At 35.2% G+C, this 24,655-nt stretch overlaps 1 protein-coding gene and 1 pseudogene across 1 annotated transcript in view; both read right to left on the bottom strand.

The window, feature by feature from the left end:
• LRP1B (LDL receptor related protein 1B) overlaps positions 1 to 24,655 on the bottom strand; it is a 2,070,284-nt gene that overhangs the window by 671,610 nt on the left and 1,374,019 nt on the right. The window contains exons 30-31 of the mRNA XM_043894665.1: positions 9,318 to 9,492; positions 8,251 to 8,345 (exon numbers count right to left, since the gene is read on the bottom strand). Coding sequence (XP_043750600.1) covers positions 8,251 to 8,345; positions 9,318 to 9,492 — 270 coding nt within the window. The remainder of the gene's footprint in view (positions 1 to 8,250; positions 8,346 to 9,317; positions 9,493 to 24,655) is intronic.
• LOC122688802 lies at positions 16,144 to 16,319 on the bottom strand (annotated as a pseudogene).

The following is a 24,655-nucleotide window of genomic DNA, read 5'->3' as shown; positions in this document are numbered from 1 at the left end:
AAATTAAAAGACACTTGCTCCTTGGAAGAAAAGCTATGACCAAACTAGATAGCATATTAGAAAGCAGAGACATTACTTTACCAACAAAGTCTATCTAGTCAAAGCTATGGTTTTTCCAGTAGTCATGTATGGATGTGAGAGCTGGACTATAAAGAAAGCTGAGCACTGAAGAATTGATGCTTTTGAACTGTGGTGTTGGAGAAGACTCTTGAGAGTCACTTGGACTGCAAGGAGATCCAACCTGTTAATCCTAAAGGAAAACAGTCCTGAGTATTCATTGGAAGGACCGATGCTGAAGCTGAAGCTCCTATACTTTGGTCACCTGATGCGAAGAACTGACCTATTGAAAAAGACCCTGATGTTGGGAAATATTGAAGTTAGGAGGAGAAGGGGACGACAGAGGATGAGATGGTTGGATGGCATCACTAATGTGATGGACATGAGTTTGAGTAGGCTCCGTGAGTTGGTGATGGACTGGGAAGCCTGGCCTGCTGAAGTCCATGGGGTTGCAAAGGGTCGGACACAACTGAGCAACTGAGGTGAACTGACTGAAGATGCTATAAGCACATGTTCACACCACTCCTTTGAGTTATTCTTCAATGTGTTTCTCTCACATGTATGTGTGCTACACAAGTTAATAAGCTGTTTTTGGCATTTGTCAGTCTAATTTCCAGGGCCCTAGCCAGACCCTGGAAGGAGGAAGGTAGATGAAATAACCTAAGAAATTAGATGAAATTTTTTTTTTTTTTAAATTTTCTTCCACTGCAGTTACCTATATTGTTCTATTAACCTGATCTAAATTATTGCTTGAACTCATCCTTTCAATTCACTCTGCTTTAAGAAGTCACTGATGACCTGCAGAGCTACAGAACTAAGCTAATTGGTTCCTTGTTATTTATTTTATCAAATTAAGATTTTAGCATCTCCTCTATTCTCCTTCACATAAATCATTTTACCTGGGACAATTATTGTGTCACTCAAGTTCTTAGTGACTGGTAAAAATTATGTGCCTTGTGAAAATAACATGCAAATTAGAAGAAACCCAGAGTTAGTGACAAGCTTTTTGTTAAGAAATTTTTTTTTTTTCTAAAAGATCATTTTAAAAGGTTTAATACCTATACAGATGACTCATTGGATAAGTCCCTGATGCTGGGAAAGATCAAGGGTAGACGGGAAAGAGGGCGTCAGAGGATAAGAAGACTGGATGGCATCACCGATGCAATGAACATGAACATGGACAAACTCTGGGAGATGGTTAGGGACACGGCGACCTGGCGTGCCGCAGTCCATGGGCTCGCAAAGAGTTGGACACGACTGGGTGACTGAACAAGAACAACAACCTGTAGTTTTATACTTTGCTTAAACTTTATTTTATAGCTTGATAGGTAAAATAAAGCAAACTATCTTTAAAGCACTAAATTGTGTCATTGGAATACTTTAAAATTATAGCTCCTGTCAATATAATCCTAAACATTTCCTTGGGCTATATACTCTTTCCCCTAACTAGGCACACAGAATAATTCAGATTTTAGACAAAATATGATTTGTCCCTTTTAAGTCTGTTTTTTTCTTCCCTTTTCTACTAAGACTAAGGAAATCCCCTTCTACTTCTCTCATAACTCAAAAGCAAAAATGTATGTCTTCTTCAAATTCCAGTTGAAACTTAAAAATATTACCAATTTGATAACAGCTTATTCTTCTATTTTTCTTTCAATAAAGAATGAGTTGTTTCTTCTATTTTTCATAGTGTCTACTTATACTATATGCTGTCTTGAAATAGTACTCATGAACGGTATGTGTTTTTGTTGTTGTTTAACTCTACAGAAGATCTCATCAAATGGTTTATATTTCTATTCTTTTCCTTTACTGGACTATGACTATGATAATGTATCCCAGGTTTTATTTTCAGAGTCTGGAACCTAAATACCCTTCATAATTTTTTTTTTTAAATACTTCATCACATTTGAGTAAAAGATCAAATTAAAAAAGATCAAATTAAAAAATCAAATTAATAAATTTAAATTATTTTTGTGTACATGAATGTGCAATTTTAATATCAGTTTGTTAATTCTCCTGGTCTTTTTGGTAACATATTATTATCATTTCTTTTATGGTACATAGCCTTATATGTTGATTGAGCTTCATGCATAATAAAAGTGAGTGTGCTGAGTAATAAGTATATATAAATAATCTTATTTTTAAGTAGTGAGATCCTTGAGTTCTTTTGACATGCTAAACAGTGTTTATGAATGTTATTCATGAAAAATTTTAAAATCCACGTATACACAATATGGGTTGCAATGATTAAACAATTAAAATTTAATAGTTTGGTAGGCTTCAAGAAGGTATACTTGAAAGTTGAGTAAACAAATGACTTTTGGTTGGGATCACATTTAAAGTGAAGGGAACACATCAAGAAAATAAAATATATAGTACACTAGATTCTTAAGAATAAGCCACAAATTATAATGCTGATTGACAAGTCAAGATGCTTTATATGAGGCTTAAGGGATAAAATTCATAATATGCAAACATTGTAAACTTGGCAATCACTTTAAGTAGTAAATTAAAATCCCCTCTTTTATAAACTGTTCTAAGCATTTATTGCATCCAAGACAGAGCAACAACTCTTAATTGAAAATATTTAGTTCAACAATGGATAATGGGAATGGTGATTTGTATTTAACAGAAACAAAGCTATTCAGCCCAAACTGCCTCAAGGCAGCAATTACTTTGTCTTCAGTGATACACACTCATAAAATGTAAAGTTGGGTCTTTTGATAAGATCAGGATGAATTTCTCTTTCAAGTTATGTCACACACAGGGATAAAACAGGAAACAAGTAAGGGAAATTCAGTCAATTAAACTATAAAAACCATTCTGCAAAAAAAGAAAACTTAGTATATCAGTGGCATTACTGTTTAAAATATGTATTTAAAAATTCAGAAATAATTAATTGTGCAGCAAAATAGGCACAGAGGTTAAACTGGTGCTGCCTACCCCTGGTTGCTCAAAAAAGCTGGCTGCAGTGTCTTAACTGGCCCCATGTTTCTCAGGAGCACATAAGCTGCACATTTTTCTTTCCACTCTCTATGCATGAAAGAGTACTGGTTTTATTCCTTGATCTTTGCTTGAGGTCAGGTAATTACTATCTGAAATCAGCCTCTGTGGGCATAGCATAATGGTTTAGCATAGATTTAATATGACTTTGGAAGCAGACAAACTTGGTTTGAATTGCAACTCTACCATTCATGACAGGCAACTCATTTCTTTCAGCAAGTCTCAGTTTCTGAATCTATAAAGGAAGAGTATAAAGAAAGCTTTCTAGAAATGATTACTATGAGATGATTAATGAAAGCATTTTGCAACTACCCGGCATATTTTAAGTCCTTAATAAGTAGGCAAAATAATTATGTTATTTTTGTTACCAAAATGATGATTCTCTATCATCATCATATATCCCAGGTTAAGTGCATGCAAACACAAAGGTGTAAGTTCAGTGAGAATATAGGTTTCATAAAGGGTGATAGAAAATGTTTGTTTTCAGTTGACATTCCCCAGGCTTACCAGACAGAATATTGTTTTTTCTCCTTGCATTTTGCACATTTTTTCCTATATATTGTTCTATATATTTTCCCCAAAATAATTTATAATCTGACAATCAATATGCATAGGAGAAAAATCAATTGAATAGTAAGTATCTCCTCCTTTCCTAATCACCTAATTTTCTTCATAGAAATGGTTCAGGGAATGCGGTGGGAAGGAGTTTAAGCCAGAGATTGCCCAGACAGATTCGTTATAAAAAAAAGAAATTAAAATAATTTCCTAAGTATAAAATATCAGTGAAATTCAGTAAGTAAATAGCAGTAAAAAAATTCCCCATGTATATAAGTATTTCATAGGTATGACAGTCATGTATACAAACAAAAATAGGTTTGCACTTATTCACAGATTCATATGTTCATTTATAGGACTTAAAAATTCCATTTTAGAAATCATCTCAGGGGAATAGTTTTAAAAGAATCTTATAAAGTGAGATTACAATGCCATGACTTCTTGAGAGTATGTCAAAGATTCTTGCATTATCAAATGTTTCCATATGAGACTTAACCTTGATGCTACAATAAATAGCATTTAAATTTGTATATAAACCAAAAACAAGTTTTTTTGGGGGGAGGAGAGTCTGCTTATTTACACTACAGCTCTAAATTATCCATGAAGAGAGGAAAAAAATAACAGCAAAAAAAAAAAAAACTTTAAAAAAGAAAACAAATCTGAAATACTTCAGTATTTTGTGTAACTTCATAAATAATATATTAGTGAATATATTTTAAGAAAATGATTCAAACACACACAGTAAAAACACTACAACTTGAAAAATAGTTACTATGGAATATAGCTTTTAATCTGTTTTAATAGCACCTATAATAATCTTGAAAACATCATCTTAACTGGGGCCACACAAATGAACAATTCAAACTAACTGAATATAGATAGGATTTTCTACTAGAAAGTTACTCAGCAGTAATACTTTTTACAGTTAATTTACAGATAAGAGTCTCTCTAGCCTACTGGGATAGATCAAAAATTGCAATTAACAAGGTTGAAATGAATAAGGGTTGCATTCTGAATAATTTATTCTATATTTATACTCTGTGCTTAAAAAAAAATTGTCAATAAGTAGATAACCTGACCAACTAATTTTTACTTGTTCTATCTTTTTTGAGAAACATCTGAGATGCTAGAAAACTGACAGGGTTGAGGACAGGCCACCCCTAAATGTGAATATGTGGGCATATTAATCATTTTGATTTAAAGTTACTTAAACAGCTGGTGAAAGAAGAATACACTGACCTTCTTTTGATTTTCTGAAAACAAGGACTAATTCTCCCATGAAAAAGTATCCTCCTTGTACCAGGAAGATAGAAGGCGTCCTTATTGCCAGAGATAGGGAATCCAAGGCCAAGAAAGGAGTATTAATAAGGTTAGTTACCTCTTCATTACTTTGGAACCACAAGTTCAAATCCCTTTGTTTTGTCAAATCTTCACAAACAATTTTCTTTATCTAATAGGTAAAAAAGCTTCCTGCTTTGGTTGCTTCTTTGGATATCATTTTTATGGGGCTCCCATATGCACATAATTAAGTTTTTTTCCCTGTTTTTCTTCTCCTGCCTTCTGTGAATTTCACTACAGGTATAGCACATTTTATTTCTCTTTGCTTTACTGTACTCTGAAGATACTGTGTTTCTTGCAAATTGAAGGTTTGTGTCAACCCTGCACCTAGTAGGTCTATTAGCACAATTTTTTTCCAATAGCATCTGACTACTGCCCGTTTCTGTGCCACAACTGGTTAATATCTCATAATTTTACATCACTATATTTCTTACATTGATCTGTGATCAGTAGTCTTTGCCATTACTATGATGACTTGCTGAAGGTTCAGATGATGGTTAGGAATTTAGCAATAAAGTATTTTTTAATTAAGGTATGTACACTGTTTTAAGACACAATGTTATCTCCCACTTGAAAGACTACAGTACGGTGTACAACATAACTTATATGCATTGGGAAACCAAAAATTTTTGTGTGACTCACTTAATTGTGATATTTGCTTTATTTCAGTGGTCTAGAACAGAAGCTGTAATATCTCTAAGGTATATTTGCATTAGACCAGCCAAAAGAACCTAGAAAGTGATAGGAAAGCCTCTTCCTCCCCTACAGAGCCAAATAGCCAACAGCTTAGACAAGGAAGGGAGAAGAAACAGTAAGAAGAACACATTTATCAATGGACAACACAGCCTGTCATTTACATCACAGAGACTGCCAATCTTAACACTTGGTAAACACGACTAGTAACCTAATTACTGGAAGGAACTTGTAACCCATGCCTGTAAACCACATCAAGAACTCTTAGAACAAGATGAGGGCACAGCTGTCTATTGCCCTGGGCGGGGGGCTACGCTGACAAAATCTGGGAGCAGCATGAGTGCCTCAAACGTGCTTTTGCCTCTGAGTATCAACATCAAGACAATATAGAAATCCTCAGATGTGCATAGAAGTTTGCTCATCTCAGGGGCCCACTTGGTTACATATATTCCTTTGCTAGATTTCTGTGGATTTTGTTCTGTGTTTATTCTTCACTGAATTCATTTATACGCACTTAATACTGCAGACAATCAAATCATTCAAATTCCAGTCTATGGGACCCAATATACTTTCTAATACTTGTCCTGATAGGTTCTATTATGAAAGGCCAGATGTTCTTTTCATAAGTTTTCCTCATTTAATCCTCATGAGAACTTTATAAAAATAGGCATTTTGCCTTGATTTTACAGATGAGGAAAGCAAGTACAACCAAGCTAACTGTAATTTGCTCAAGGTCACTGGGATAAATTCACTTAGTGGAATCTAAAGTGATTTAGGTTCCTGTGCCCCTAAAGGAAAAAGAACAATGCTCAATTTTTATCTACAGGCTGAATACAAAATCTGATAATGAAAATCTGCTTACTGAATATATGACTCACAATCCATACTCATGAATCTTGACTTCAGATATGTTTTGTAATGAGGTTCTGGATTATTTCTGAGAAAATAGTATATCTCACACAAATTAATATTTAATGGTGTCATTTTGAATTTATTTTAAAATTTTAATGATGATGTTGAAATGTTTAATGGTGATGTACCTTTAAAATAAATGATGATGTTGAATCATCATCCATACACAGTTAACAGTATGTGGTATATGACATCTGATGGGCCAACTACAAAGTGTATAGAGTAACACTAATTCTTTTCCTTACAAACTTTCTTTACATAAGTTATACATATATAACTATTCTTTAATTTATTTTGGGTAGGAAAATGGAAATTTAGTATTAAGAAAGATAAGGCTTTCCCCATTATAAAAACAAGCATGTGAATTAACATTTTGGTGTAACCTATGGCTACCACATTACAATGTAAGAACTTTATTTGCTCACACTGTTTCAATCACATTCACTTTTCCATTTTAAATATGCTGAACAACTCCAGATAAGCACTGACTGAATTGCTTTAGTCCAAATTAAGTCCCTTGTATGGGTCCTATCTTGTAGAGTCCCTTGTTTCTTTTGTTCTATCATCTTCTACACAGAAGTATTAGCATTTCTATTTGCCTTTAATTTCTAACACTACCTTGAATTTCAATTGTGTATCACATCTTAGAACCAACAGTCCAAAGAAAAGAGTCGTTAATAGTATCATTTTACATCAGAGGCTTATTCTATGGGCCACATAAAAATTCCTATTTATTGTAAATCTTGTTGATATTATTCCTTTATTGAATCATCATTATTAAAAATGAGATACTTCAAGTAAGTATATTTCCACATTTCTAAAACAAAGAAATTAGTGCTGAAAAGTCCCATGGTGCAGTGATTTTACTCCAAGATTAAAAAATATATAGTATTCAATTCAAAGCAAAATTATGGTTTTCTTTTGCATATATACATTTAATATAATATAAAAACCCAGGTTCATTATTGGATTTTTTAAAAAGGTACTTCGAGATGACAAATTAAGGCCTCTCAAAGAAGTATAAGGGATCATGAGGAAAATGATTACTGTATGAAAAGATTAGCATAATGTATAGATATCTATGTGTAAATATGTAACATTATCTTCTAAAAAAATCCTTGTAGTTTGATTTTCAAAGATCATTTATGGGAATGACTCAAAGCTGTCTTTCAGCACCATGAAGTTTCATGTGATGATTTACAGTGGTTAACAAAGGTAGAATGAAAACTGCTGAAAATTAAATATTAAAGGCTTAAACTCAAGTCATTGTAACTATTAATAATGCCACAACAGTGATGATCAGAGGAAGCCTCAGTACATCATATTACCACTGAAGCAATTGGTGTCTCATTGGTGTATCAGATATTCACCAGTGAGAATAAGATATTATATGTATTAATTACATTAAGTTTTAAGCAACCTCCATACTTTAGATACTATAAAAAATTATCTTATTGAAAAAAAACTTCTTCTCCAGAAAAAAAGTTTCCTCCCTACCCTACATAAACCAAATGGATTCAATAAGATCAATAAATTTCTGATTTAATTTATATTATCAATCTATAATATTTTCTTTCAGGCTCATGATCAAAGATCCATTGTATGAGCACAGATTTGTCATATTAAAAACTGTAGTGATTAACTGTAAATATATATATATATAATATATATATATAATAAAATAAAACTTACCAACTGGTTCCTTTTGATTTTGAAAGAGAATCTTGCTATTACTGCCATCCATATTTGCCATGTTAATTGTGTTGCCATCTGTCCAGTAGAGTTTCCTTAATTCAAAAGAGATATGGTTTAAAAATATTAGAAATAGACCTACTTGTTGACTAGAAGCATTTGTTGAAGAACTAAGTTAATATTAAAGTAAACTATTGGTTCAGGATTTTTTTTTTTTTTCCAGGAAGTCCCCAAATTGTTGAGCCACTTGCCTGGGAAGAAGTACCACTCTTACTTTTTCCTGTCACTGAAGACCCATTATCTCACTTGTTTCTCCTCTACACCCATAACTGTCCCTGGGCTTCTCCAGGCAAGAATATTGGAGTGGGTTGCCATGCCCTCCTCCAGGGGATCTTCCTGCATGAGGGATCGAATCCATATTTTTTATGTCTCCCGCATTGGCAGGCGGGTTCTTTACTACTAGTGCCACCTGGGAAACCCTTAACTTTAACTACAGTAAATTATTTCCATTTAAAATCATTCATCAATGTTGAATTCTCTTGATTTAGAAAAATCAGGTACCAGAGAAGGGAACAAAGTCATTTCAATCATTCCTGTTGAAAGCACTAAGGAGAAAGACTTTCTTTTAGCTCTACATGAGTTTTCTACATGCATACCTGAAGACTAACCAGAAGATGGGAGAATGTGATCTAATTTGCAGTGACCATAACATCAAATCATAGTAAACACGTTATTAACAACTGGTATTTGAAATGAAATTAACAACTTTTCTAGGCTTCTCTCTCTATCTCTTTTTTTTCATTCTGAGCTGTCACTCTTTGTAAACATAAACTGATAAAATTTTACAGTAATATATAAAAATTTGATTTCATACAGAAAGCAGAAATCTTTAACCAGGGATCTCCTATAATTTCCATATTCACATTTGCTTTTTTTACTGTATAGCTTATATGTATATACACATATGTATACGTGTGTCTCTTCTGAATTCGACAACATTTTTACATAAAATCAGAGCAAAGGTGTATAAAATTTTGAAAAACTTAAAAAAAAAAATCATACTTTACCCCCTGACTGGGTGAGCTGCTAGACACTGTGGCTTATCAATTCCGTGGATAATTGAGGTTTTTAAGGAGCCATCTAGTCTTGCCACATTAATTTGTGTTTCATCAAATTCTGAGCTAATCCAGTATAAATTACGTGAGACCCAGTCCACGGTTAACCCTCTGATACTTTGAATATCTGTACAACAGGAAAGAGAAAATCACAAGTGAATGAAATTTCTCATTCTTTTGCCTTTCCAAGTCAGTTATTTTCTGTCTCAGGGAAAATTTAATTTACACTTTAATTTGTTAGCTAAAATTGTACAAGATTGTAATCTTATTCCCTTATCAGCCTTTCTTAAAGCATGAATAATCGTTAATGTCTTACTGCTGAGCCATTTGAAAACCTGAAGTAACAATTAGCATTGAAATTGCACTAACAGTCAATGACTCGCTAGTAAACACTAAGGAGCAGATGTAGGCAGAGGTCCTATGGGCCAAGGTGACCAAAATTCAAATTAGAGTAATAGCTTCTCTAGTTGGTAGCACATCTTTCTAGTCAGGGGAAAGTACTTGTGGGCCATCAACAAATGGGCCATTTTATCTTTTAAGTGCCAATTTGTTACTGAAGTTAAATAAAACAATTCAACTTTCTGAAAAGAATTACCAGAGAGTTGAACATCTTTAAAATGGATAATTAACAGAAATTTACTGAAATATGAGCAAAGAAACTGAAATCCTTTTAACATTCCTCCGAGGTGGATTCTAAAGAAATTACTGAAATCTAATTATGTTTTTATTCATTACAGCCAATATGAATATTTGGGTTGCTATTACTTGATTATTCAACTGGGCATCTTTTTAAAAAAAGATGGCTTAAATATAATTGCACATTTTAATTAAAGAAACAAATTAAAAATAAAGTGTTAAAACAATGGATACTAGGAAATCTTTTCAACATTTTAACAGATACACAGCTCAGTTCAGTTCAGTTCGGTTGGTCAGTCGTGTCTGACTCTTTGCGACCCCATGGACTGCAGCATGCCAGGCATCCCTGTCCATCACCAAATCCTGGAGTTTACCCAAACTCATGTCCATTGAGTCGGTGATGCCATCCAACCATCTCATCCTCTGTTGGCCCCTTTTCCTCCCACCTTCAATCTTTCCCAGCATCAGAGTATTTTCCAACAAGTCAGTTCTTCACATCAGGTGGCTAAAGTGTTGGAGTTTCTGCTTCAACATCAGTCCTTCCAATGAATATTCAGGACTGATTTCCTTTAGGATGGACTGGTTGGATCTCCTTGCAGTCCCAGGGATTCTCAAAAGTCTTCTCCGACACCAGAGTTCAAAGCATCAATTCTTCGGTGCTCAGCTTTCTTTATGGTCCAACTCTCCCATCCATACATGACTACTGGAAAACTATAGCTTTGACTAGACGGACTTTTGTCGGCAAAGTAATGTCTCTGCTTTTTAATATGCTGTCTAGGTTGGTCATACACAAGGCCAGTTTAATTTCCAGTTTGTAGTATTTGAATGCATTAACTGAGTATTGCCTTTATTTTAAAAAGTTTTATATTTCCTAGATAGCTGTACCTCTAAGGGTTCTCCAGACTCCTGTTACTCAAATTTATCAGACATTTGGAGACTGTGCAAATGAAGATTCTGATTCAGTAGATCTGAGAAGGCCCCTAAGATTCAGCAAAGTTAAAACTAACTCCCAAGTGCTGCAGCTACTGCCCCAGAGCAGCGGTTCCATGCCAAATGCTTCTAGAAACGCAGAGTGGCTGCTACTTAGCTCATCTAATTTCTGTCTGTCCTGTGCTCAGTCATGGCTGATTCTTTGTGATACCATGGACGGTAACCTGCCAGGCTCCTCTGTCCATAGAATATACCAGGTAAGAATACTGGAGAGGGTTGCCATTTCCTCTTCCAGAGGATCTTTCCAGGCCAGGGATCGAACTTGTGAACTTTTGTCTCCTGTGTCTCTTGCATTGACAGGGTCTCTTGCATTGACAGGATTCTTTACCACTGTGGCACCTGGGAAGCTACATCTTCCCTTTTTATAGTTTTCAAAAGATGCCATCAAGCAACATTTTTGAAAGGTGAAAACTCCAGATTTGTAAAATTTGCCAGCTAGTTCAAATTCGGAGAAGGAAATGGCAACCCACTCCAGTATTCTTGCCTGGAGAATCCCATGGACAGAGGAACCTGGTGGGCTACAGTCCATGGGTTTGCAAAGAGACACGACTGAGTGACCTCACTTCACTTCACTTCACTTCAAAATTTTAAAAAAGGGATTCCTGGCAGTTCTGGGTCAGCTGTGATGTGTAGTGCTGGCATAGGAGGCTCAACCTCAAGTTTACATCCTTGAGTCTTGACAGAGCCTGGGTTCCTGCTCAATATTCATTTCATTATTTCTAAATAACTTGTAATCACAGTGTCCTAAAAGTATTCCCCATGTTTCAATTTATCCTGTAAGCAGCAACTTCTCACTCTGCAAGGTACCTTTCATCATTAATTTCTGTTAAGTTGGCAGATTTTGAATGCAAACTTCATTTCTCAACCCAATGCTGGAAATTTATTTTTATTTTTACTTATTCTCATCCAGTCTGCCTTTCACTGAGAAACAATAAGAATAATAATAACACAACGCCTTTGTAAAGCTAGACCTTGCATGTCAGATATTTATTTTGCTTCACTCAGGATATTTTTTCTTCTTCCTTTACTCTCTGGACTTAATTGGTTACTGAGAAACAATAATGAGAATTTCTGGCTTTTGTTCTAGGTTGGGTGCCTATTTTTTGTCTTTAATGAAGTCACTTAAATTTCGGCTTCTTTCTCTTATCAGCACAATGAGACTAATTATAGATAATTCATAGGATTTTGTGACTATTAGATGATGTGTGTTTATGTAGCTTAATTCAGGATTGAGGGATACTTTGCCAATCCAAGGATTTAATGTTTTCTGCCTTTTTATCCTGAATTGCTTGGTACTGCAAAAATAAAGCTTTTATTTCCTCTAAAATACATGCTATCCAAAGTTTGCTTGCTTATTTTTTTCCTGCTGTCTCTACTCCTCATAATTCATTTACTTGTTTCTGACTGACACCTAAACATACAACCTAGAGAATGCACTGCACTCTTAAATTGGAAAGCATAGCCAAACGCAATCTGTATGTTGTGCTTAGTCACTCAGTTGTGTCCGACTCTTTGTGACCCCATGGACTGTAGCCTGCCAGGCTCCTCTGTCCATGGGATTCTCCAGACAAGAATACTGGAGTGGGTTGCCATGGCCTCAACCGGGTATTTTCCCAACCCAGAGATCAAATCCACGTCTCCCGCATTGCAGGCAGATTCTTTACCATCTAAGCCATCGGAGAAGCCCAAATGTAAGCTATTAATGCCTGTTCAGTCCCTGTCAACTCTACGGTCTGTGCTGTCTCAAATCTGTTTCTATCTTTAATGTTGCAGAGCATACAGTATTTTCCTCTTTCAGGCAGTTGATTTAGCTGCCTCCAGGTTATTTTTCTGACTAGAGAGCTCCGGATTGTGACCTTCAATTGCCCAAGGTATTTGATTGCTTCCAACCACTCAAAGTCATGCTGAAATTCCTTAGCCTGGCTTTCTATATAATCTGAATATAACTGTCTGTCCAACCTTATTTCTCACCATTTTTGACCCATTATCTTACCCTTGAGTCATATTGACATTTTCTCAGATTTCCATACTTGTCCTGATCTTTCCAATCTATACAGAATTACCTGGACCTCATACCTATTATTTTTTCTAAAGCTCATGCAAAATAGTTTAGTTGATAGGCAACATTGCCCTTCAACCACAAAAACCTAATCAATTCTTCTATATGTTCCAGTCTTAAAGATTTTCTCTATCTATCTAACTCAATAGGACTATATCTGGTCAATCCTTTTCTATGTAACATGATAATTATTTGTGAACATACTACTTATTTCACATATACTTCTTGAAGATAGGCCCCTTGCTAATTTATCTTTATAGCTCTTCTCCTCAAAAAACAACAGCATTGCCTTCAAAATAAATAGCTTTTGATAAATTCATAATATGGACAAACTATAATTATAAGGATATGTGAGCTAAGTTAAAAATATCAGATGTAAGATCCTCAAGAGTATTTTCAGTAGTACACATCTAAACATATTCAGGTAATCTCAATTCTCATTTTCTATCCTAACCCTTCTTCTGTCCATTAGTTTGGAGCTTCTAATTATCAGCTTTATGTCTAAAATAAAACTTATGTCTTTTTTGACCATCACTACTGCCCAAGTCTTATTGTTTTGGAATGTCCTAGTAAATTCACCATAAAGGGGTCAGGAAAAGAATAACAACTGAAATACATTTAATGATATTTTTGCTTTTTTGATAAAAATACGGAAATAATGAATTGATTAAACTCCTTGTTTCAAGTCAAGCCAATATCTCTGAGCAAATTTTTCAGAAAGTTCAATTTCCTATTTCCAATGACTCTCACTTCTTAAAATAAGACATATTAGATATTCCTAAAAGTCTTCCACTGCCGCAAAATTCCCTGATGTATGATAAACTAAAACTTTGAAATGTGTTGTTGAGTTCATAAGACAGATGGAAAAATCTCTAAATGCTAATACACAATTGTATGTTACATAAAATCATAAAGGAAGCCAAGTAGGAATATAGAGGTTGGTGTAGCCATAGGAGCAACAATTTGTAATGAAAATCTAGAGATTCCTGGATTACTAGTCGCTCAGTGCAAGAGTGTTCAGTCTTTAAACCGACAAAAAGTAGCAGAGCTAAACAAGTGCAATCCCAGGATATCAGAATGGTCAACATCCTCAGGTGAGTTAAAAAAGGAAAAAAAAAATATATATATATACCTGCTTAAAAAGGAGCATGATTCTTTAAATAAATATAAAAATTTTTTTCTGTCTCTCTTATGGGTATGAGAGGAAAAAATCTAAGCATAGGTCTATGGTAGGGCAAGAGATGCATCCATTGTTTGTGTAGGAGAATGGTTCTTTGCTTATAATGACTCCTTTTCTCCAAAAGAAACAAATTCAAATCCTCTAAGGAAGAAAACAAATTTTCTCCACCCAAGCATTTACAATTTCTATACTGAATTTGTTTTCATAATAGGTCAGAAAAATTAAAACACACACAAAGAATAAGACATAAGAGGAAGAATAACGAGAAAAATAAAGAGTAGGTTTAAGTTTCCAAAGCCTACATGGTTTTAAATTATTGTGTGTAACATAAAGAAAGCTGAGTGGATGATTTTAAAGGAAAAAAATATACTTCAAAATAATAAGCAAGGTGCAATAATTTATTTTAAAAAATCTTCTTGAAATGTATATAAATGAGAAGCAAAATAACTTGACAATATTAAAAAGAATAATTATTTAGATGGTTAAACCAGCAGGTTAGACACTAGTGACTGCAAGACAACTTGTGAATTGCAAGACATCTGATGAACTGCAAGGCAAACTGTTAGCTAAAGAAAACAGAAACAAAATGATTAGATGAGTTGGAAGTTAGAATGAATAACTTACCACATCTAATCAGTTTCAGAAGGAAGGAATAAAGAGACTAGGCTAGAAAAATGGTCAGAGACAATAGTTGAGGGTGTTTTCTCCCTGCACTGACGAAAGACATGACCCAGTAAAGTTTAGACAGCTAAATAAAAACAGTCATGAGGAAAAAGAAGAACTTAAAAGCATTTAGAGAGAAAACATATATTCTGTAGAAAAAAAGGAATGACAAATTAGACAAACACAGAGATTCTCAAGAGATGTGAAAAGATAGTAAAATAATATCTGGAAAGGATTGAGAGAAAATGACACTAAACTTTGAATTTGTATTCAACAACATCATATTTCAAACTACAATTCAACAACAAAATATTGATTTAAAAATGGGCAAATGACTCAATAGCCGTGTCTCTAAAGCAGACACAGAAATGACCAACAAGAGCACAAAAAGATATTTAACATCACTAATCATTAGGAAATGTGAATCCTAATGTGAATCCATAAGCACAAGTATATTCTACCTCACACCTATTAATTGAAAGTGAAAGTTGTTCAGTCGTGTCTGACCCTCTGCCATACCATGGACTGTAGTCCACCAGACTCCTCTGTCCATGGAATTTTCCAGGCAAGAATACTGGATTAGGCTGTCATTCCTTTCTCTAAGGGATCTTTCTAACCCAGGGGTCAAACCCAGGTATCCTGCATCGCAGGCGGACTCTACCATCTGAGCCGCCAAAGAAGCCCTTCACAAGTAGGATGACTACTACTAATAATAGAAAACTAACCAACAAACAAAAAACAAGAAAAACAACAACAACAAAAAGAAAATAATAACATTGGCAAGAATATGGAGAAACTGGAACCCTCGTGAGCTGATCATGGGGATGTAAAATGGTGCAGCCTTTGTGGGAAATAGTATGGCAGTTTCTCAAAAATTTAGAATTACCATATGATCCAGCCATTCCACCTCTGGGTATATAACCAAAAGAATGCAAAGTTCTCAAAGAGATACTTATACACCTATGTTCACAGTAGCATTATTCACAATAGCCAAGAGTGAAGCAACTCAAACATCCATTGACTGATGAATGTATAAACAAATTGGGATACATACATAAAATGGAACATTATTCAGCCTTAAAAAGAAAGGAAATTCTGATATGCTACAATATGGATGGACTTGCAGATATCATGCTAAGAGAAAAGACCCATTCACAAGAAGGTAAGTACTAGACGATTCCTTTTTTATGAGGTACCTATAGTAGTTTCAGAGACATAGAAATAGAATAGTGGTTTCTAGAAAATGAGAAGGGGGATGGGAAGTTGTTTCTTTTTTTTTTTTTTTCCCCACTACCACAAATTATGCAGTCGAGTTTCCCACATTTGGGGAAATCACAGGGGTCAGCACATCCGGAGTGCAAAGGATAAGCCTCGCCCTGTTAAAACCACCTTCATGATCATGGTATCTCCCCTGCCAGGTAAGTATAAGGGAAGTTGTTTCTTAATGGGGAGAGTTTCATTTTGTAAGATGGAAAGAGTTATGGAGATTGGTTACACATTGTGAATGTATTTAACACTACTAAACTGTACAATTAAGAAGGTTTGAAAAAACAAAAAAAGAAGGTTTGAGATGATATTTACATTATATATATTTTACTGCAATTAAAATTATCTTTATAAAAAGAAGACTAAACACAACTATTTTCATATATCAATAACAAATTCTTACTAAATTAAGATCATTGAAAGATATAATTCAGAGAGAAGGCCTTAAATGAAAGAGGGATTGAGGTAAGCATGCAAACTGGTTAACATGTCAGTAAATCTAAATAAAAATGGACTGGTTGTCAATTCTCTGCTTGTGAGAATCATCTTTTTTTTTCTTTCCTTCTTTCTATGAAGCAGACTTACTGACACCAGCATCTTGGGAGTGGACACCAAGCCTTCTGCCCCAAATCAGGTATGCCTTCAAAGAGGAGGGGATTCATAACTCTCAGGGCAGCTATGGCTTCAGCCAGGCAAAACTCATTTGCAGTAGGTTTTTTTTTTTTTTTTTTGGCAAGTATTTCTCTGTTCTTGCAAGCAAAGCTTAAAAAAGCAAATTGGTAATACTTGTGAAAAGCTTTCTCAAAGGAACTCTGTAAATATTAAATACTCTGTTGCATTTATGAAAAACTCTGATCATAAAAGTATATATGTATGTGTGTATATATATATCTATCTATATGTTATTATATATATAACACATGATGGTACACAAACTAAGAAAACATCAATACATCCATAATCCATCTTAAGAACATTACAAATACTTTAGAAATCTTTAATGCTTATCCTCGGGCATTTTACAGCTCTCCAACTCTGATCAACTGAGTATTTACCATGACCTTGGCTTTCTCACTTTTAACACATATGCATGTTTTCTAAATCTTTTTTTTTTTTAAGAACATGGCAAAATTATAACTTCTTCACTAATCCTTATATGCTTTACATCCCAACCTTATCATTATTCCTGTCTTAGAGAAGCATATCATTGCTGATTAGGGAGAAAAGTCTGAAGCAAGTCTCTTTTTATTTTCCTATGGATCAATGTCTCTAATATCTTTCCAATTATTTGGTCAAGTTTACCTCTTACATTCATCAGGTTCAGTTACTTCAGTTTCCACTCTTGCTGTCTGTCATCTTCTTATACCTAGCTTTTATTTCAGATTGGATCATTTCTATAACCTTCTAAGTGTATCCTGCCTGTAATTTCTCACTTTTCCAATCTAGTTATCAAGGTTATACCTGCATCATCTTCAAAGGAGTTTGACTGTCCAATATCCACCCATAAAAGTCTTCAGCTGTTTTCCACTGTATTGGAAGGGGAAAAAAAAACACAAAAACAGCTCCTCCGGTGTAAGACCCTCTGTTCTGCTAACATATTAACCTTCTAGTTTACTCTTCTATAAGACCTACCTATCTACAAATCACTACTTGCTTCTCTTTATACGTGTGTGTCCAGCTCTTTGTGCTTAAGAATAGGCACTTTTTAAATTACAGATGTCTACTTTCTTCCACCAAAAGGCTTCATGGATGAAAATTAAAATTCTGTTCAGTTCAGTTCAGTTGCTCAGTCATATTAGACTCTTTGCGACCCCATGAACTGCAGAACGCCAAGTCTCACTGTCCATCACTAAACTCATGTCCATTGAATTGGTGATGCCATCCAACCATCTCATCCTCTGTCATTTCATTCTCCTCCTGCCCTCAATCTTTCCAGACATTAGAGTCTTTTCAAATGAGTCAGCTCTTCGCATCAGGTGGCCATCAGTATTGGAGTTTCAGCTTCAACATCACTCCTTCCAATGAACACCCAGAACTGATCTCCTTTAGGATGGACTGGTTGGATCTCCTTGCAGTCCAAGGGACTTTTAAGAGTCTTCTCCAACACCACAGTTCAAAAGCATCAATTCTTCTGCACTCAGCTTACTTTATAATCCAACTCTCACATGCATACATGATTAGTGGAAAAACAATAGCCTTGACTAGATGGACCATTGTTGACAAAGTAATGTCTCTGCTATTTAATATGCTGTCTAGGTTGGTCATAACTTTCCTTTCAAGGAGTAAGGGTCTTTCAATTTCATGATTGCAATCATGATCTGCAGTGATTTGGGAGCCCAAAAATATAAAGTCAGCCACCGTTTCCACTGTTTCTCCATCTATTTGCCATAAAGTGACGGCACAGGATGCCATGATCTTAGTTTTCTGAATGTTGAGCTTTAAGCCAACTTTTTCACTCTCCTCTTTCACTTTCATCAAGAAGTTCTTTAGTTTTTCTCCACTTTCTGCCATAAGGGTGGTGTCATCTGCATATCTGAGGTTATTGATATTTCTCCAGGCAATCTTGACCCCAGCTTGTGCTTCCTCCAGCCCAGCATTTCTCATGATGCACTCTGCATATAAGTTGAATAAGCAGGGTGACAATATACAGCCTTGAAGTACTCCTTTTCCTATTTGAAACCAGTCTGTTCCATGTCCAGTTCCAACTATTGCTTCCTGACCTGCATACAGGTTTCTCAAGAGGCAGGTCAGGTGGTCTGGTATTCCCATCTCTTTCAGAATTTTCCACAGTTTATTGTGATCCACACAGTCAAAGGCTTTGACATAGTCAATAAAGCAGAAATAGATATTTTTTGGAAACTCTCTTGCTTTTTCAATGATCCAGTAGAGGTTGGCAATTTGATTTCTGGTTCCTCTGCCTTATGTAAAACAAGCTTGAACATGTGGGGGTTCACGGTTCATGTTTTGCTGAAGCCTGGCTTGGAGAATTTTGAGCATTCCTTTGCTAGTATGTGAGATGGGTGCAATTGTGCAGTAGTTTGAGCATTCTTTGGCATTGCATTTCTTTGGGATTGGAATGAAAACTGACCTTTTCCAGTCCTGTGGCCACTGCTGAATTTTCCAAATTTGCTGACATATTGACTGCAACACTTTCACAGCATCATCTTTCAGGATTTGAAATAGCTCAACTGGAATTCCATCACCTCCACTAACTTTGTCTATAGTGATGCTTCCTAAGGCCCACTTGACTTTGCATTCCAGGATATCTGGCTCTAGTTGAGTGATCACACCATCGTGATTATCTGGATCATGAAGATCTTTTTTTGTATAGTTCTTCTGTGTATTCTTGCCACCTCTTCTTAATATCTTTTGCTTCTGTTAGGTCCGTACCATTTCTGTCCTTTATTGAGCCCATGTTTGCATGCAATGTTCCCTTGGTATCTCTAATTTTCTTGAAGAGATCTCTAGTCTTTCCCATTCTATTGCTTTCTTCTATTTCTTTGCACTGATCACTGAGGAAGGCTTTCTTGTCTCTCTGTGCTCTTCTTTGGAACTCTGCCTTCAAATGGGTATATCTTTTCTTTTCTCCTTTGCTTTTCACTTCTCTTCTTTTCACAGCTATTTGTAAAGCCTCCTCACACAGATATTCCCCATCTAAACTTTCTACTTCGATTCAAGGCCTGTTACCAGAATCTAGATCTCACTGTTATTACTGACCTGTGTTTGTTCATTCTCTGGTCTAATTTTCATAATAGCTTTTATTGTCTAAGCATTTTTCTTACTGGGTAAGAAAATAGAGGAAATGAATGAATCCTTAGTACTCACTGACAAAATGGTTGGTAGAAGTGGAAAACAATTTTATATAGTAATGGAATTCTACTCTGAAATGGGTCCAGTTAGATTCAAAGTATCATCGGGAATAAAATTACACAATATCAATATTATCTAAAGGTGTGCATTTAAAATGATTTATATTTTTGCAGTTAAAACAAGCATATCATCATATAATTTCCTACTATCACTACAGATAGTGACTGTAGCTATGCAATTAAAAGATGTGTGTTCATTAGAAGAAAAGCTTAGATAAAGCTAGACAATGTATTAAAAAGCAGACACATTACTTTGCTGACAAAGGACTTATTGTCAAAGTCATGTGTTTTCTAGTTGCCATGTATGGATGTGAAAGTTGGACCATAAGGAAGGCTGAGCACCAAAGAATTAATGCTTTTGAACTGTGGTTTGGAGAAGACTATTGAGAGTCCCTTGGACTACAAGGAGACAAAGGAGTTAATCCTAAAGGAAATCAACCCTGAATATTCTTTGGAAGGACTGATCCTGAGGCTGAAGCTCCAATACTTCACCCACCTGATGCAAAGAGCTGACTTATTAGAAAAGACCCTGGTGCTGGGAAAGATTGAAGGCAGGAAGAAAACGGGATGACAGAGGATGAGATGGTTGGATGGTATCACCAACACAGTAGACATGTTTGAGCAAGCTCCAAGAGATGATGAAGGACAGGGAAGCCTGGTGTGCTGCAGTCCATGGGGTCACAAAGAGTTGGACACGACTAAGTGACTGAACAACTACTTTAGAAAGTGTTGTTTATAGAAATAAACTTCCAGTTTATATTCATCTTTCTTATATCCATTTTAGTTTCTGCTAAACTCAACCTAACAGTTCAGTTTATTCATATAGCAGATGACTAGTACTAAAAAATATACTTTGCTTAAGCAGTTGTGCTTGCTCAAAGTTGAGTCTTAAATTTTTCAAAGAAGAACAATGTATACTTTGTCCTAGAATAATCAGATACAATGGGAATCTTTTTTTTTTTTTTTAATTTTTTATTAGTTGGAGGCTAATTACTTCACAACATTTCAGTGGGTTTTAATTAAAAAAAAAGGGGGATTCTATGGATGGTGACCTGGAATTTCATAAGATTGTCAACATATTTTCAAAGTGTTTCCTTATGTTTTAGAATAATAAATAAAAGCCTTGATGAGAGGGTAAAATAAATCCTATCCTTCATCCAGGTACTGCTAGACGAATTCTGCAGAATATATTGAGTGCATATTTAGTGAGCACTGGAAAGGGATATTGTGCACAAATCATTTGGTTGCTGTAAAACTTCTTCTCTCTACCTTGCTGAGGTCCCTTACGTGTTTTAAAAAAAAAAAAAAAAAGACATTTAGGGGAATAAAAGAGGATAGCTGTGGAGTCAAAGGCCTAAATCCAAACTTGGATAGACAAAGCTCTACTATTTCCTAGTATAGTCACCCTGAAGAAAATGCTTCCTCATATTTAAAAATAGAAAGTAATGCTTACCTTTCAAGCATTGTTTGAGGAATAAAGGATAGATAAAATAAAATCAGCATAGATACAAGTATAAAAACTCAACTGTGCTACTCCTGGCTTATATCAGGAGCTTTAAGGTAATTTTCTTTTTTGTTACTCTGTTAATCATAAGCAATACTTCAGAGTTTTGGGGGATACCCTTTTATTCTATAAGGTATAACTCTAGGCAGTACTAAAGTCTTTGACTGTGTGGATCACAACAAAATGTGGAAAATTCTTAAAGAGATGGGAACACCAGACCACCTGACCTGCCTCTTGAGAAATCTGTATGCAGGTCAGGAAGCAACAGTTAGAAGTGGACATGGAACAACAGACTGGTTCCCAATAGGAAAAGGAGTACGTCAAGGCTGTATATTGTCACCCTGCTTATTTAACTTATATGCAGAGTACATCATGAGAAACGCTGGGCTGGAAGAAGCACAAGCTGGAATTAAGATTGCTGGGAGACATATCAATAACCTCAGATATGCAGATGAAACCACCCTTATGGCAGAAAATGAAGAGGAACTAAAAAGCCTCTTGATGAAAGTGAAAGAGGAGAGTGAAAAAGTTGGCTTAAAGCTCAACATTCAGAAAACTAAGATCATGGCATCTGGTCCCATCACTTCATGGCAAATAGATGGGGAAACAGTGGCTGACTTTATTTTTTGGGCTCCAAAATCACTGCAGACGGTGACTACAGCCATGAAATTAAAAGATGCTTGCCCCTTGGAAGAAAGTTATGACTAACCTAGACAGCATATTAAAAAGCAGAGACATTACATAGTCAAAGCTATGGTTTTTCTAGTAGTCATGTATGGATGTGAGACCTGGACTATAAAGAAAGCTGAGCGCCGAAGAATTGATGTTTCTGAACTGTGGTTTTGGAGAAGACTCTTGAGAGTCCCTTGGACTTCAAGGAGATCCAACCAGTCCATCCTCAAGAAAATCAGTCCTGAATATTCATAGGAAGGACTGCTGCTAAAGCTGAAACTCCAATAGTTTGCCCATCTGATGCAAAGAACTGACTCATTTGAAAAGACCCTGATGCTTAGAAAGATTGAAGGTGAGAGGAGAAGGGATGACAGAGGATGAGATGGTTGGATGGCATCACTGACTCAATGGACATGAGTTTGAGTAAGCTCCGGGGTTTGGTGATGGACAGGGAGGCCTGGCATGCTGCAGTCCGTAGGGTTGCAGAGTCGGACTCTACTGAGCAACTGAACTGAACTGAACTGAGGCAGTACAGGAGTACTCAAGATGTGCAGCTGAGTCTGGGGCTATATTAAAATGATAAACCCAGCCCATTGAAATGAAGCCCCAAGTCCTATTATCAGCAGGAAGGCTGATAGGAGCTCTAAACATACAATCCTAAGTAAGAATTTATCATTTCCTCTCTGGTTTAGACACTAAGCTTTAGTTTCTGTGAATGTCAGTTTTCTTACCTACAGAACAGAAATAATTCTTAATAATAGTTTCTCAAAGTTTATATGAGGTCACGGTATTTGTCGTATTAATGACACCTATTATTATATAACATGTCAGAAAAATAAACCTTGAGAGCATGAATAACTGAAAACATTTGGGCCAAGCAGTGACTCAAGTATAAGAATTAACTGCCACCAGTAGGTAGGGTTGCAGGTAACTATAAACCCTTTTGCCAAGAATTGTTAATTATTTCTTTTTGAAGAATAAAATTACATCTTGGTTACTATTAAATATATATATTAATTTATATTAAAAATAAATAATGAATACAATGAATGTGCCTATAGTCATATATTAGTGTTTATCTGTTGATGAAATTATCTGCTATCTGTTATCTGCTACAACCGACTGTAACAAAGAGCTCACGTGGGTAATACATACATTAAGAATAGCTTAGTGTTTCAGGAAATGGAGAATGACAAGGCAGGCAAACTATTTCTAATCCCCTTCATAAAACCTTGATCCAAAGAGCCTCAGTGTTTTCATCAGAAAATGGTCTAACTGGAAGAAAAATGGGGACTGCTTGGGGCAATGGATAGATGGGGTCCTGATTTTTGAAGGTGGTTTGACATTAGACTTGGGCTGAGAAAGGTAAGAAGAATGTTTCAAGAAAAATTCCAGTAGACGAAGGCTAATGAAGTGAGAAAACAGAGGGCAACAGTATAAAAGGTAAGAGAAAGGCCAAAATTTCATTTGCATGGAATCAGGAATCAAAAAGATGAAAGGATAAAATAAAGTACAATCACTGGCAGGATTTGAATACTTTGATGAGCTAAGAAGTTGAACTACCAAAAGGTTATCTAAAGATTCTCTTCTTATGGAAGGACATATCAGTCCCTAACAAAGTTTCATTCTTGAAGTAAGGGAAAGGCAATGTTGTTCAACTTTTCGGGTAGCCAGAGACTAAGTAGTTGTCCTTGACAATGCCGGTTCCTCAATTTTCATATTCAATTATTTCAAGTATTTACTCTTTGTAATCTCAAAAATCTTTCCACATTCCACTGTTTCTTTGGTTTCCACCCTTTCCAGGCTTTCATTGCCTTTGACTACAACTGCTATAGCAAACTTATTTCCCAGAGTTCACTGCTTATCTATCTTCATCCTAGATCTCTTCAACTCTCTACTAAGAATAATATCTAGAGTGATTTTTCCAAAATAAAACTAATCATGTGGTCATACTCTCCTTAAAACATTTCCTCAGTTCTCATTATTTTCAGTTATTAACATAAAAATAAACAATTTATCCCACATAGGCCAGTATGATTTGGTTCTGATTATTATTTTATTTTTTTTATATCCATCAACTTGCATAACTCCCTCTTCTGTACTTCATACTATTCAGTCTGTTCTGGTCCTCCTTCAATTTCTTATCATATAGAACATATTCCAATATTTTACAAAATGATTGAATTAATAATAATTGTTGCTAATGTGTATGCCTATTATTAGTAAGAAAATATTATTGCTCAATTTGTGGTTAATAATTGTAGAGTCTGCTAAATGGAGATAATTGTGATTTTCTCAAAGATAAACTAACCAAATTGCTACTAGCTATCAATTTATATTTAGAGACAGAAAATTGTTCCCCAATTTTTTTTTTGAGGTAAAAATATCTTTACTTTTTACAATTCATAGAGCCTTTGGAAAGTACTTAACATTCATGATAAAATATGTGAA

This window comes from Cervus elaphus, chromosome 33, assembly GCF_910594005.1.
Source record: "Cervus elaphus chromosome 33, mCerEla1.1, whole genome shotgun sequence".
In the NCBI taxonomy this organism is placed as follows: domain Eukaryota; kingdom Metazoa; phylum Chordata; class Mammalia; order Artiodactyla; family Cervidae; genus Cervus; species Cervus elaphus.
This window is presented reverse-complemented; position numbering and strand designations above follow the sequence as displayed.